At 42.9% G+C, this 13,290-nt stretch overlaps 1 protein-coding gene across 3 annotated transcripts in view; it reads left to right on the plus strand.

The window, feature by feature from the left end:
* Positions 1 to 13,290, plus strand: part of PRKDC (protein kinase, DNA-activated, catalytic subunit) — a gene marked incomplete at both ends in the record, with an annotated part of 201,911 nt that overhangs the window by 153,480 nt on the left and 35,141 nt on the right. For all 3 annotated transcript variants that reach the window (XM_080713685.1, XM_080713686.1, XM_080713687.1), the window contains 6 exons: positions 450 to 655; positions 3,933 to 4,071; positions 4,975 to 5,163; positions 6,012 to 6,236; positions 9,175 to 9,283; positions 11,639 to 11,750. In XM_080713685.1, coding sequence (XP_080569811.1) covers positions 450 to 655; positions 3,933 to 4,071; positions 4,975 to 5,163; positions 6,012 to 6,236; positions 9,175 to 9,283; positions 11,639 to 11,750 — 980 coding nt within the window. The remainder of the gene's footprint in view (positions 1 to 449; positions 656 to 3,932; positions 4,072 to 4,974; positions 5,164 to 6,011; positions 6,237 to 9,174; positions 9,284 to 11,638; positions 11,751 to 13,290) is intronic.

Consider the following 13,290-nt stretch of genomic DNA (forward strand, 5'->3'; position numbering starts at 1 on the left):
ATGGGGATTGAATTCAGGTACATTCTTCCTCCAAGTTCTATCCCCAGCCCTATTTAATATTTTTGAAACAGAGTGTTGCTAGGTTTTTGAGAGTCTTGCTAGGTTGCTGAGGCTGGCCACAAACCTGCATTTCTCCTATCTGTGCCTCCCAAGGACTGGGGTTAGTTGTGCACCACTGTGCCTGGATCAGTCTTCATATTTTGTCAGTGTTTTTCTTGCCTTAAATTAATGTCTGGGTTGGAAGTGTAAAAATAAAAGTTCATTTCCTCTTTTGAGCAGAGTGAATGCTGAAGAAAAATTTGTTAATAGAATCACACAGAGAAACATTTGGTGATATCACTACTTACGTCAAAACTTTCTCTTATGTTTGGCAAAATGAATTAATCCCTTGGGCAGGCATGGGCCAATGACCGCAGGCTAAACAGTTCCATGTGTCTGTGGTTTTACAGGAGATCAGTTGCCAACATGCAGACTTGAGGAGCCTGGACCCTGCCGCGGTAAGAGCGGGCTCCCTGGCCAGTCTGCAGCAGCCTGGGGGCATCCGTCTCCTCGAGGAGGCGCTGCTCCACCTGGCGCCTGCAGAGCCGCCTGTCAAGCGCATGCGGGGCAAGAATTGCCTCCCTCCTGACATCCTTCGCTGGATGGAACTTGCCAAGTAAGCTCATGAGGGAGGTACCAATCATGGAGGAACAGGGAACCCAAAGTAACAGAAACACTGGTCTTTGTTTGGGCAGACAGTTAAATAATAGATAGTAACACGTCTGTGAGAAAAAAAATTATTAAGGTTGGGTACCATTTCATAAGTGAAGAATAGTTGTCAAGAGAAAGAAGTGTTGCTCGAGAGAAATAAAAGTCAATTAAGCCTGTTAATTCTTTTTGGTAGATAGTTGTTCGATTCAGTACTATCCAAGTTTAGCTTCCTATACAGTGTGGCCATAAATTACAGTTCCTAATATTTATTTTTCAGCTTTGCTAAACTGTATAAAAGATGATTTATGCTGGGTGTGGTGGCGCACGCTTGTAATCCCAGCATTTGGGAGGCGAGACAGAAGGATCGCGGTTCGTAGACAGCCTCAGCTACTTAGTGAGGCCCTCTGCAACTCAGTGAGACCCGGTTTCAAAATAAAGAATAAAAAATAGGGCAGAGGGTGTAGCTTTGAGGTCGAATGCCCCTGGGTTCCATCCCCAGACCTGGGGGGGGGGGGGAATAGGATTCAAAATTTTAGAAACAGTTTAATCCAGTCACTTTGTTTTTGTTTTGTGGTACTGAGGATGGAACCCAGGGGCATTTTACCTCCAAGCGACACCCTCAGCCCTATTTTTTATTCTTTATTTTGAAACAGGGTCTCAGTGAGTTGCAAAGGGCCTATTTAAGTAGCTGAGGCTGGCTTTGAACCTGTGCAATCCTACTATCTCAGTCTCCCAAATGCTGGGATTTTGGCTTAATCTAGTCGCTTTGTCATTTGCAAAAACAAACTTCACTTCATAGTCTGTTATTGTCCATATGTGTCATTCTTTTATTCCCATGGGTTTTTGGGGGGCAGGGTGAATACGGGGGATTGAATACAACGGCATCCTACCTCTGAGCTACACCCCCAGGCCTATTTTATTTTATTTTATTTTTTATTTTATTTTATTTTATTTTTTGCGGGTCTGGGGGTGGAACCCAGGGGCATTTGGCCTCTGAGCTACACCCCCTGCCCTATTTTTCTTTATTTTGAAACTGGGTCTCACTGAGTTGCAGAGGGCCTCACTAAGTAGCTGAGGCTGTCCGCGAACCATGATCCTCCAGGTCTCAGCCTCCCGAATGCTGAGATTACAGGCGTGCACTACTACGCCCGGCTATTTTATATTTTTTAAGTTTGGAAACAGGATCTTGCTGAGTTGCTAAGGCTGGCTTTGAATTTGTGATCTGTCTCAGCCTCCCAAGTTCACCACACTCAACTCTCTTTCTGTGGTTTTATTATATGAGACTCATTTTGAAAAGGATCAAGGTTGAAATTTAACTTGACCTTGTTTTAAAGTGATTTTTAGGTCCCTAAGCTCAGGAAAAAGAGCAGTGAAATTAAAGACAGGGAATCTCTGTTCTGTAGCCACTTCCTGTTTTCTATAGAAGAAGAAGACTGCTGTGACTGGGTAAAGAACCGGGCCAGAACCTAGAAGAAGACAAAGTGGGTTAGACATTGATCAGACGCACAAGACCAGGGGTCCTGTAGGACATGAGATGCATTCACTCTCATATGTGACCAGCCAGGCCGTGGAAGAGGGGGTGCATGAGTGCTGAGAGGGGAGGCACAGGGCAGGGTGACTGCCCAGGAGTCACTTATCCATGGCTTCAGTGGACCAATGGGTAGGAAGTGATGTCTCAAATTTCTAGTGTTTTCAGGGAGCAAGAAACCTGTGTCATGTGTTCATGTGTATTGGCTGGTAAAAGAAGCACACAACTATTTTCTTCTGTGTTGTTTGTGTGGTTCCTGGGTTAGGGCTCTATCTCTCAGCACCTATTTTATACCCTGGCCTATTTTATTTTAAACAGGGTATAACTAAGTTGTTGACGACCTTGTAAAATTTCTAAGTTTGGCCTTGATCCTCCTGTCTGGGTTCCCAAGTATTGACATAGGTGTGCGCTGCCATACTCATTGAGTATGCAGCTTTAAGGACTTAAACTTTACACCTTTAGTTCTAACCTATTAAATACTTCTGCATATGTTGGTGTAGTGATTTTACATTCCTTGCAGAAAAAGTATAGTGAACATAATTTGGCTTTTGTGTTTGGTGAACATAACTCAGGCACCTGGGGCCAGAGCAAGGGGTAACTCAGGATTTCGTGTGTGTGGATGGTGTCTGTTGCCCTCCTCAGCTCCTGGCTGTTAGCTGTTGTTCCGCTTGTTGGCGTCTGCCTCCAACCCTATAGGAGCAGGGCAAGAACAGAGCCATTTCTATTACATATTTTAATCTAAATTTGGAATTGATGAACTCAGAATCTCCAGTGCTCTTTTGGTAGAAATAGAAGAGATTTTGTACCCAGGAAAGGAAATAAAAAGAAAGGAGAATCAAGGAAGAAGTAATCCTTGGCCTGCTCTTCAGGTGACTGCAGTTTTAGGAAGAGATGGCATTTGGGGTGAGACTTGAAGATGGAGAAGAAATTTTTGGGAGAAAGGAACTAAACATCAACAGTAACTTGAAAGTTTCATGAAGGGGAAGGCTTGTTTGACAAAGTCAAGCTAGATTTTTGTTGAGGCGGAACAGTGAATGAAGGCACTAGCAGATCCCCAGATTCCAAGGAGCTTACCAGTCTTGGAAACGAGGTGGGCTCTAAAACATGGACTTGCTTCTGGGCTTTTAGGGCCATTCGAGAGTTCTAGATGCATCCCCTGCAGAAGCTTAAAAATGAAAGTTTTCACATGATGAACTGTTGATACTTTCAGATGTATTTATTTATTTATTTATTTATTTATTTATTTATTTATTTATTTAGTGGTGCTAGGGATGAAATTCAGGGACCTTCTACCTCCGGGCTACACTCCCAGACCTATTTTATATTTTATTTGGAAACAGGGTCTCACTAAGTGGCTGAGAGTCTTACTAAGTAGCTGAGGCTGGCTTTGAAACCTGTGTGATCCTCCCAACTCAGTCTCCCAAGTACTGGGATTACAAGCGTGCACCACCATGCCCAGCTCAGATTTCATTTTAAATGAACACTGGATTAACTTTGCCTTCTGTATGATTAAAGTGGTAAAACATAAGAGCAACTTCAAAACTTTCAAAATCTTATATTTTTAGCAAAATAAAAGTGATATTTTATGTTTTCTTTAGCTAATATGTATGGCACCGCAATTTAATATCATTCATTAGCTTTTTTTCTTTTAGTGTAAATACTTGTAAAATATCAAGGTATTTGCTGATCTGGACCTTTTTTGGTTTGTCTCTAGATTGTATAGGTCAATTGGAGAATATGATATCCTCCGTGGTATTTTCAGCAGTGAGATAGGGACAAAGGAGGCCACACAGCATGCATTGTTGGCAGAAGCCAGAAGTGATTATTTTGACGCTGCTAAGCAGTACAATGAGGTAAAGAAAATCTCCAGCAAAGGTTTCCTGTTTGATACTTTGGTTCTGTGTGTGAAAAATCTGTTAGCTTCAGCTTTATTCCTTAGATTTTAGGCAAAGACTAATAATACATAACTAAATGTGATTATCACACATGGAATACTTATTATTGAATCGCTTACTCTTTTTAAGAAAATACTGGATAAAAATTTTCATTAGTTGCCAAGTACTATTAAATTATATAGTGTTGTTTCTATATTTTCTATGACTCTACAGTCTCTTGGATGATTGCTTTTCTTGGGGCAATGCCTTTGTGCTGGGATTTGTATATTTTGTGATTTGAGTTGCAGTGCAGATGTGGACTTTGAACTTGAGGGTCTGCAGCCTGCAAGATTCTTTTTGTGCCACCTCATTCAGCTTCCTTTTGTTTTTTTTCCTTCTGTTCACTGTTACTCTGAATATTTTTGCTGTCTTAGTCAACATTCTGATTGCTATGATCTCAAACGACTGACCATACAATGTAGACGAAGGAAGGTATGTTTGCTCAGTTTCCTGGAATTAATTCTGAGTTTGGTCTGTCTGAAATGCAGGGACTGGTGGTGGGAAGCTCTGCTCTCACATCATGGAGGCTGTAAGCAAGCAAGGGGCCTCGAAGACAGAAGTGCAGTCCCTAAGGCCACACCTCCAGGCACCCACCCAGCCCAGACCTGCCTAGGTCACAAAACCCTCATGGTTTCACTGTATCAACTCTGAGCTCTTCAGGGGACATTCTGTATCTGACCATAACACTTTTTTTGTGTGTCTCATCATAAGTCTGAAAACGATTGGAGTTAGTGTGAATTTAGTACTACCCCCTTTTTTATGGGTTTTCATTTGCCTTCTTTCCAATTTTGTAAAGTCATCCTGTGAACTTTTCCCTGCCAGGCCCTCAATAAACAGGAGTGGGAGGATGGTGAGCCCACAGATGCCGAGAAGGATTTTTGGGAACTGGCATCCCTCGACTGCTACAACCACCTGTCTGAATGGAAGTCACTGGAGTACTGTGCTACAGCCAGTGTAGACAGTGAGAGCCCTCCAGACCTGAGCAAGATTTGGAGTGAACCATTTTATCAGGTCAGCCAGTGAGAGAAATACACTTGATAATCTAGTATTTTCTAGTTAATAAAACTGTTCTAAAGTTTTCCAACACTAGGTAGCTGTTGAGAAGCACTGAGGTGTTTATTTGACCTGACTCCTTAAAAAGCTCAGTACTGTTAGCTCAGTCTGTCATCAGTTAGCTAACCTTTTTAAAACAAAGGATGCATTTAAAAATAAATATTAAGCCCGTCATGGTGGTGCACGCTTGTAATCCCAGCATTCAGGAGGCTGAGACCAGAGGATTGCAGTTCGCAGACAGCCTCAGCTACTTAGTGAGGCCCTCTGCAACTCAGTGAGACCCGGTTTCAAAATAAAGAATACAAAATAGGGCAGGGGGTGTAGCTCGGAGGTCGAATGCCCCTTGGTTCCATCCCCAGACCCATACACAAAATAAATAAATAAATAAATAATAAATAAAAATAAATATTAGACTCCTGGGTATGTCCACCTGGAAGAACATTTTCCATTGTCTGTTGTACTGTGCAGTCTGCACTGTGGCCACCTGGGGGACACTCCTGCCCCTCACCTTACACCTCCATCTTGGTGCTGCACATTAGTCAGCTGTGTGCAGGACCCAGTTTACCATCTAGCTAGAAGTAGATCCCATTTTTTATAATATATATTTCTATTTTTGTGGTTACGAAATGAACCATTTTAGGTGAACTTGATTTTAAAAGTATACTTTTAGTTTCCTACTAAACATTAAACATCCTTACCTTTGCTCTGAATCTTGACCTATACATTTATTCCTGAGAATAATATAGAAAAGTATAGACAGACTAAAAGTAGATTCTGAAGTGACAAGGAGATCTTGTGCTCCTCAGGAGACGTATCTGCCATACATGATCCGCAGCAAGCTGAAGCTCCTGCTTCTCAGCCAAGGGGACCAGTCCCTGCTGACCTTCCTGGATGAAGCTGCACGTGAGGAGCTGCGGCAAGCCCTCATTGAGCTGCAGTACAGCCAGGAACTGAGTCTCCTGTACATCCTGCAAGATGACATCGACAGGGCCAGATATTATGTGGAAAATGGCATTCGGATTTTTATGCAGGTAGTACAGAGAAGTTTGATTTGTTTTGTGTTTTTGGTATTGGGGATTAAGCCCAGGAGTGCACCTAGGTTAACTTCTAGCCTTTTTATTTTTATTTCTTTGGTACTGGGGATTGGACCCAGGGACGTTCTGCCTCCAAGCTACACCCCCCCAGTTCTTTTGTATTTTATAGTTTGAAACAGGCTCTTGCTAGTTCCTGAGAGTCTCACCACATTGCTGAGGATGTCCTTAAGCCTCTGATGCTCCTGTCTCAGTCTCCCAAGTACTGGGATCACAGGAATGCATCACCACACCCAGTGATATATTCTGGACTTTTTAAAATTTTTTTGTTGTACTGAGGATAGAACCCAGGGGCCTTCTACCTCCGGGATACACTCCCAGACCTATTTTATATTTTTATTTGGACACAGGGTCTCACTAAGGTGCTGAGAGCTTCACAAGTAGCTGAGGCTGGCTTTGAACCTGTGCGATCCTCCTGTCTCAGCCTCCCCAGTACTGGGATTACAAGCTTGTGCCACTACGCCCGGCCTATTCTGGACTTTTGAGGCAGGGTCTTCTTAATTTGCCCAGTCTGACCCTGAGCCTGCAATACTTTCTCAGCCTTCCGAATACTGAAATTATAGATATACACCACTATGCCCACCTTGTATAGATTATTTTTGTTTTGTTTTCTGTGGTACTAGGGATTGAACCTGGAGCATTCTACCTCCAAGCTACACCTCCAGACCTATTTTTTATTCTATATTTTGAAATAGGGTCTCACATAGTTGTGGAGGGCCTCACTAAGTTCCTGAGGCAGGCCAAGCAGCTGCAATCCTCCTGTCTCAGCCTCCCAAGTACTGGGATTACAAGCATGTGCCACCACGCCTGGCTTAGAAGTTTTAAAAGCCAATAAACTTATGAAAAAGTAATGAAGCAAAGGTTCTTTACTGTTGTGTATTACTCATTTCCTTCTTTTTTGTCTTCCAACTTCTTATAATAGTACTTTTGGTTTATCCTTTGTCTTAATGTTTTTGTTTTTTGTTTTGTTTTGTTTTGTTTTAAAGAAATTTCAGTTTTTTTTAACTTACCATCTTTCTTACCTTGTTATTTCTCTCTCTCTCTCTCTCTCTCTCTCTCTCTCTCTCTCTCTCCCTTCCTCCCTCCCTCCCTCCCTCCCTCCCTTTCTCTCTCTTCTCTCCTCTCTCTCTCTCCCTCCCTCCCTCTCTCTCTCCCTCCCTCCCTCCCTCTCTCTTTCTCTCTCTCTTCTCTCTTCTCTCTCTCCTCTCTCGTACTGGGGATGGAACCCAGGGGCATTCTACCTCTGAGCAGCACCCCCAGCCCTATTTTTTATTCTTTATTTTGAAACAGGGTCTCACTGAATTGCAAAAGGTTTCACTAAGTAGCTGAGGCTGCCATGAACTGCAATCCTCCTGTATCAGCCTCTTAAATGCTGAGATTACAAGTGTGTGCTACCACGCCTGGCCTAAAGAACTCTCAAAATAGACTTTCTTGGGAGTGGCTGTATAGAAACGTGTGTGTGTGTGTGTGTGTGTGTGTGTGTGTGTGTAAAAGAAGATTGATTGGTCTCCCTCTGTTCCCTCCTTCCTTCTTGCTTTTCTGAAAATATCTTAAATATAATCAGTGTTTAATATAGACTCCTTCGAGAACATTTATCCTTGGCACATTTTGATTATAGAAGCATACCTGTTCATTGTTTTCATTTTTATCTTACCATTTTAAAGTTGATTAGTATACTCAAGTGAAGAAAGTTTGGCTTCTATAATTTGCAGCTTTGTATTGTAGAATGTTATATTTAAAAATTGGTGTAGGCTGGAGATGTAACTTATTTGCAGAGAGCTTGCTTACATTGTGTAAGGCCCTGGGTTCAATCCCTAGCACTGAAGTGGGGGAACAAAGATAAAACCAAAATAAACAAACATAATAATGATAATTTCCCTTTTATCTGGGGTAAAGCCACATGGCACAGTGGCTCCTGCCTCACACCCACACCAAAAAAATTAAAAGAAGAGAGTCGGGCATGGAAGAGCACACTTATAACCCCAGTACTTGGGAGGCTGAGACAGGAGGATCACAGGTTCGTGGCCAGCCTCAGCAACTTATTTAGGCCCTTTACAGCTTATTGAGACTCTGTTCTTTCAAACAGTAGCTGAGCATATTGGCACATGCTTGTAATCCCAGTACTTGGGAGGCTGAGACAGGAGGATCATGCAGGTTCAAAGCCAGCCTCAGCTACTTAGTGAGGCTCTCAGCAACTCAGTGAGACCCTGTTTCCAAATATAACAATAGGTCTGGGAGTGTAACCCGGGGGTAGAAAACCCCTGGGCTCCATCCCCAGTGCCCCCCCAACAGACATACACACTAAAAAACCCCAAAATCTAAATCCATGTAATCCCAGCATTTGGGAGGCTAAGACAGGAGGTCTTCAGCCAATCTCAGCAACTTAGTGAGACCCTCCCCAACTTAATGAAACCCTGTTTCAAAATAAAGAATAAAAAATAGAGCTGGGGATGTAGCTTGAAGGTAGAATACCCCTGAGTTCTATCCCTAGTACCAGCCCCCTTCCCCCGCCAAAATCTAAATCATTAAAATTTAAACCACCCAGGCATGGTTCCCCACATTTATAATCCCAGTACGTGGGAGGCTGAGACAGGAAGATCACAGGTTCTAGACCAGTGTATGGTAAGTTAGTGAGACCCTGTTTCAGAATAAAAAATATAAAGGGCTGGAGGTGTTGCTCAGAGGTAGAACATCTGGCCTGCCCAGGCTTAATCGCCAGTAAAACACATACACACACACACACACACACACACGTCAAATCACACAATCTGTCAGGTGTGTCTGTACCCTCTTTGTTAACCTCTGAGACACACAGATAACTCATGTACATTTTAAATAGTAAATTGATTTATAACAATGCTAAATGCCTTTTTTCTAGACTTACTCTAGTATTGATGTCCTCTTACATGGAAGTAGACTCACCAAGTTACAGTCTGTACAGGCTTTAACAGAAATTCAGGAGTTCATCAACTTTATAAATAAACAAGGTAACTTTTCAACCTATTTTTTTTCTTTTCTAATTAGAGCCCAGTTTTAACACATGCGTTCGGCTGGTTTGTCACTTAGTGAAGGATGCATATCTTTGTACCTTGAGTTTATTCTACAGATCAGTATTTTGAGGTCATTGGAATATCTTAAAATTGTCAGGTGTTGGTATAGGTACAGGGATGGGTGCACAGCCAAACAAAGTGTGTTTCCCAGCTAGAAGACAAGTAAGAGAAAGAGAGAGAGAGAGAGAGAGAGAGAGAGAGAGAGAGAGAGAGTGTGTGTGTGTGTGTGTGTGTGTGTGTGGTGTTTGTTGCTGAGGATTGAACTCAGGGCATTCTACCTCTGAGCTATATCCCAGCACATTTTATTTTGATTTTGAAACAGGGTCTTGCCAAGTTCCTGAGGGCCTTGCTGTGTTGCTGAGGCTCTTTAATCTTAATTCTCCTGTCTCAGACTCTTAAGTAGTGGGATTACAGGTATATTACCACCATGCCCATCTTAAAACTAATTTTTTTTTCAGGTGTGGGGATGGAATCCAGGGGCATTTGACCTCCAAGCTACACCCCCTGCCCTATTTTTTTTTTCTTCTTTTCTTTATTTTGAAATAGGATCTCACTAAGTTGCGGAGGGCCTCACTAAGTAGCTAAGGCTGGCCACAAACCACGATCCTCCTGTCTCAGCCTCCTGAATGCTGGGATTACAAGCTTGCGCCCCCACGCCCGGCTTAAAATTAATTTTTAAAAAACACTTTTCAGGTCAGGCTTGGTGGTGCACACTTGTAATCCCTGCGCTTGGGAGGTGGAGACGGGAGGATTGCGCAGGCTCGAAGCCAGCCATGCTGGCTTAAGAGACTCTGTTTCCAAATTTTAAAAAAAAAGTATAAAAATAGGTCTGGGAGTGTAGCCCAGAGGTAGTAGGGTTTCCAGGAACCCCAGTACCACCCCTCCCCCCAAAAAAAAATCCACTTTTCAGAACACTAACAAAAATTAGTTCTCATATCTATCTACCTGTTTAAATTTGGGGAAGTATTTTTAAAGTTTATAGTTATTAAAGTGCTTTTCACCATCTAGAAGCTATTTCAGTCTCTATTACCTTATCTCTACACCAACCTTATGAGAAAGGCTTTTTCCTTCATTTAGTAGAGTACTAGAGAAACTAAATGGCAGCATTTATGAATAAAAAACCCAGGGCCATCTGCTTGAAACTTAAGATTCTAACCCTGTTTTCAAGCAACAGAAAGACAAAACAAGTCTTAAACAACAAAAAATATGAGACATTTCACATTCATTAGGATTATTACAAGTCCCTTCCATGAGACCATTTAGGCTAGATAGTTTTAGATACTAGAAATGTACCCTTGTGCCGGGGTTGGTGGGACATACTTGTAATCCCAGTGCTTGGGATGTGGAGACAGGAGGATCTCAGGTTCAAGGGCATTTTAGGCAGTGTAGCAAGACTTTGCTTCAAAACAAAAATAAATAAGTAAATAAAAAAGGGCTGGGGGTATATCTCGGAGGTAGAACACCCCTGGGTGTAATCCCTAGTACTACAACACATTAAAAAAAGAAGAAAAGAGGAGGAGGAGGAGGAGGAGGAGGAGGAGGAGGAGGAGGAGGAGGAGGAGGAGGCGGCGGCGGCGGCGGCGGCGGCGGCAGGGGCAGGGGCAGGGGCAGGGGCAGGGGCAGTGGTGGTAGCAGTGTCATACATATATTGTAATCACAGTGACTCAGAAGGCTGATTAGGGACATTGTAAGTTTGAGGCCAGTCGGGGCAACTGAATGAGACCCTGTGTGAATATAAAAACTAGTGAGGGCTGGGGGTGTGGCTCAGTGGTAGAATGCCCCTGGGCTTCATCCCCAGAACCACAAGAAAAATAAAGCAATGTGCCCTGTGCACATGCCAGCCTGGGGCAGTGCTTCCCATGTGAGCATGGCGGGCTGTCTCCGGCCTGGTCTTGCGTCTTCTTGTCGGTGGTGTGAGCACACTCTGTAAGTAACTCTGTGGAAACCAGGCCAGACTGCTTTCAAGAAAATTAATCACAGCCCGCTGGAAGGTTTCTTAGTTTAGTGCTTTTAATATTCAATCACAGATGAAGGGTGACGGACATATAGTAAATATCAAAGTATTGATATATGTTGACTTCGTTCATCTTTTTTCTGTACCTGAAATGACTGAGTTGAAATGTGACAACGTGCTGACTTGTATTCTGTTTGTGAAAGAAAGACAAGTTTTTTGTGTTGTTTTTGAATTAGGACAAGAAATTTAAATTTTCTATTTACTAATGATGATGCCACTCTGTCAGATGGTCAGGTTAAAGATTTGTTGGTGTAACCGTTTTCTAATAATGTTTTTAGGTAATTTATCCTCTCAGGTACCCCTTAGGAGACTTCTAAAAACCTGGACAAACAGATATCCAGATGCTAAAATGGACCCAATGAACATCTGGGATGACATTATCACAAATCGGTAAGATATAGCCTGTTGAGTCAAAAGTGGGCTCTTGGCCGGGCGTGGTGGTGCACACTCGTAATCCCAGCATTCAGGAGGCAGAGACAGGAGGATCGCGGTTTGCGGACAGCCCCAGCTACCTAGGGAGGCCCTCCTGCCTCCTACCTTCCTGATGCAGTGTACCCTCCCTCAGGTTTGAGGTCACTTTGTTGTCTTCATCCCACCCAGCCTGCCAGCCCCGTGGGACCTGGAGAGCAGAGAGCTCCCTGTGTGCTCAGGGAAGAGGCCACAAAGCCAGAGAGGCTGTGGGCAATCTGTGTGGATAGCTATAGGAAATAGACGCAGAGCTCTCACCCTAGCTGTGACACTCTTCCATTGATTTTTCTATTACTGTAACATTTGGGGGGAAATTTCTTTCTTTCTTTTTTCTTTTTTTGAAAAGAAAACAAAGAGATTGAACCCAGAGCACCTGTGAGCTACACCCCCAGCCCTATTTTACTTTTTATCGTGAAGCAGGGTTTTGGTAAATTGCTGAGGCTGGCCTCAAACCTGTGATGCTCCTATCCCAGCCTCCCAAGTACTGGGAGTAAATTACAGGTGTGCATTACCACATTTCATGATATAAGTTGCAAGAAAAATAGATCTCTCCTGGGTACCTTTTTCCCAGATTCACCAATTTTTTTTAAACAGTTTGAGATTTTGCCATTTCACCTTGTGTGTGTATGTACGCATGTGTGTGTGTGTGTGTGTGTGTGTGTGTGTGTGTGTGTGTGTGTTTGTGTGTGTGTGTGTGTGTGTGTGTTTCTGGAGATTACTCCCAGAAGTGCTCAACTACTAAGCTAAACCCCCAACCCTATTTTATTTTTATTTTGAAATAGGGTCATTCTAAGTTGCCCAGGCTAACCTCAAACTTGTTATCCTCCTGTCTGAGCCTCCCAAGTACTGGGATTACAGACATTCGCCACTTTGCCTGCTGCATGTCAAATTTTTATTGTCTCCTTTTCTTGCATACATATTCATTTACTTTCTGAACCATTTTTATGTAAGTTGCACACATTATATCTCCTTACCCCTTTATATATCAGTGTATAGTTTTTAAGAAAAGAGTGTTCTTTTATATAACCTAAGGACCAACTTCAGTGCTTTCTTTTGCAGAAGGGATTGAACCCAGGACCTTGCATATGCCAGGCAAACCCCCAGCCCTTTTTATTTTTCGTTTTGAAATAGAATCTTGCCAGGTTGATGAGAGTCTCGCTACTTGCTGAGGCTGTCCTTGAACCTGTGAACCTCTGATCTCAGCCTCCCAGGTACTGGAACTACAGATGAGCACCACCATGCCTGGTTACGTTAATCCTGAGGAGGAACGTCCCTTAGTTTAGGTTTTCTCATGTGGAATATAGGTGCCCACCCCTAGCCAGAGCACTCCTTCAATTCTCCCAGGGCGGCCTGACACTTGGGGTACAGTTTCCATCTACTTTTCTCTGGTGGTAATTGTGATTGCCTCAGGTAAAATGTCTTGCTGCTATCTAATGACATTTTTTTTTTCTCTGCAAGCTGT

Source organism: Muscardinus avellanarius (assembly GCF_963383645.1).
Source record: "Muscardinus avellanarius genome assembly, chromosome: 1".
Taxonomy (NCBI): Eukaryota; Metazoa; Chordata; class Mammalia; order Rodentia; family Gliridae; genus Muscardinus; species Muscardinus avellanarius.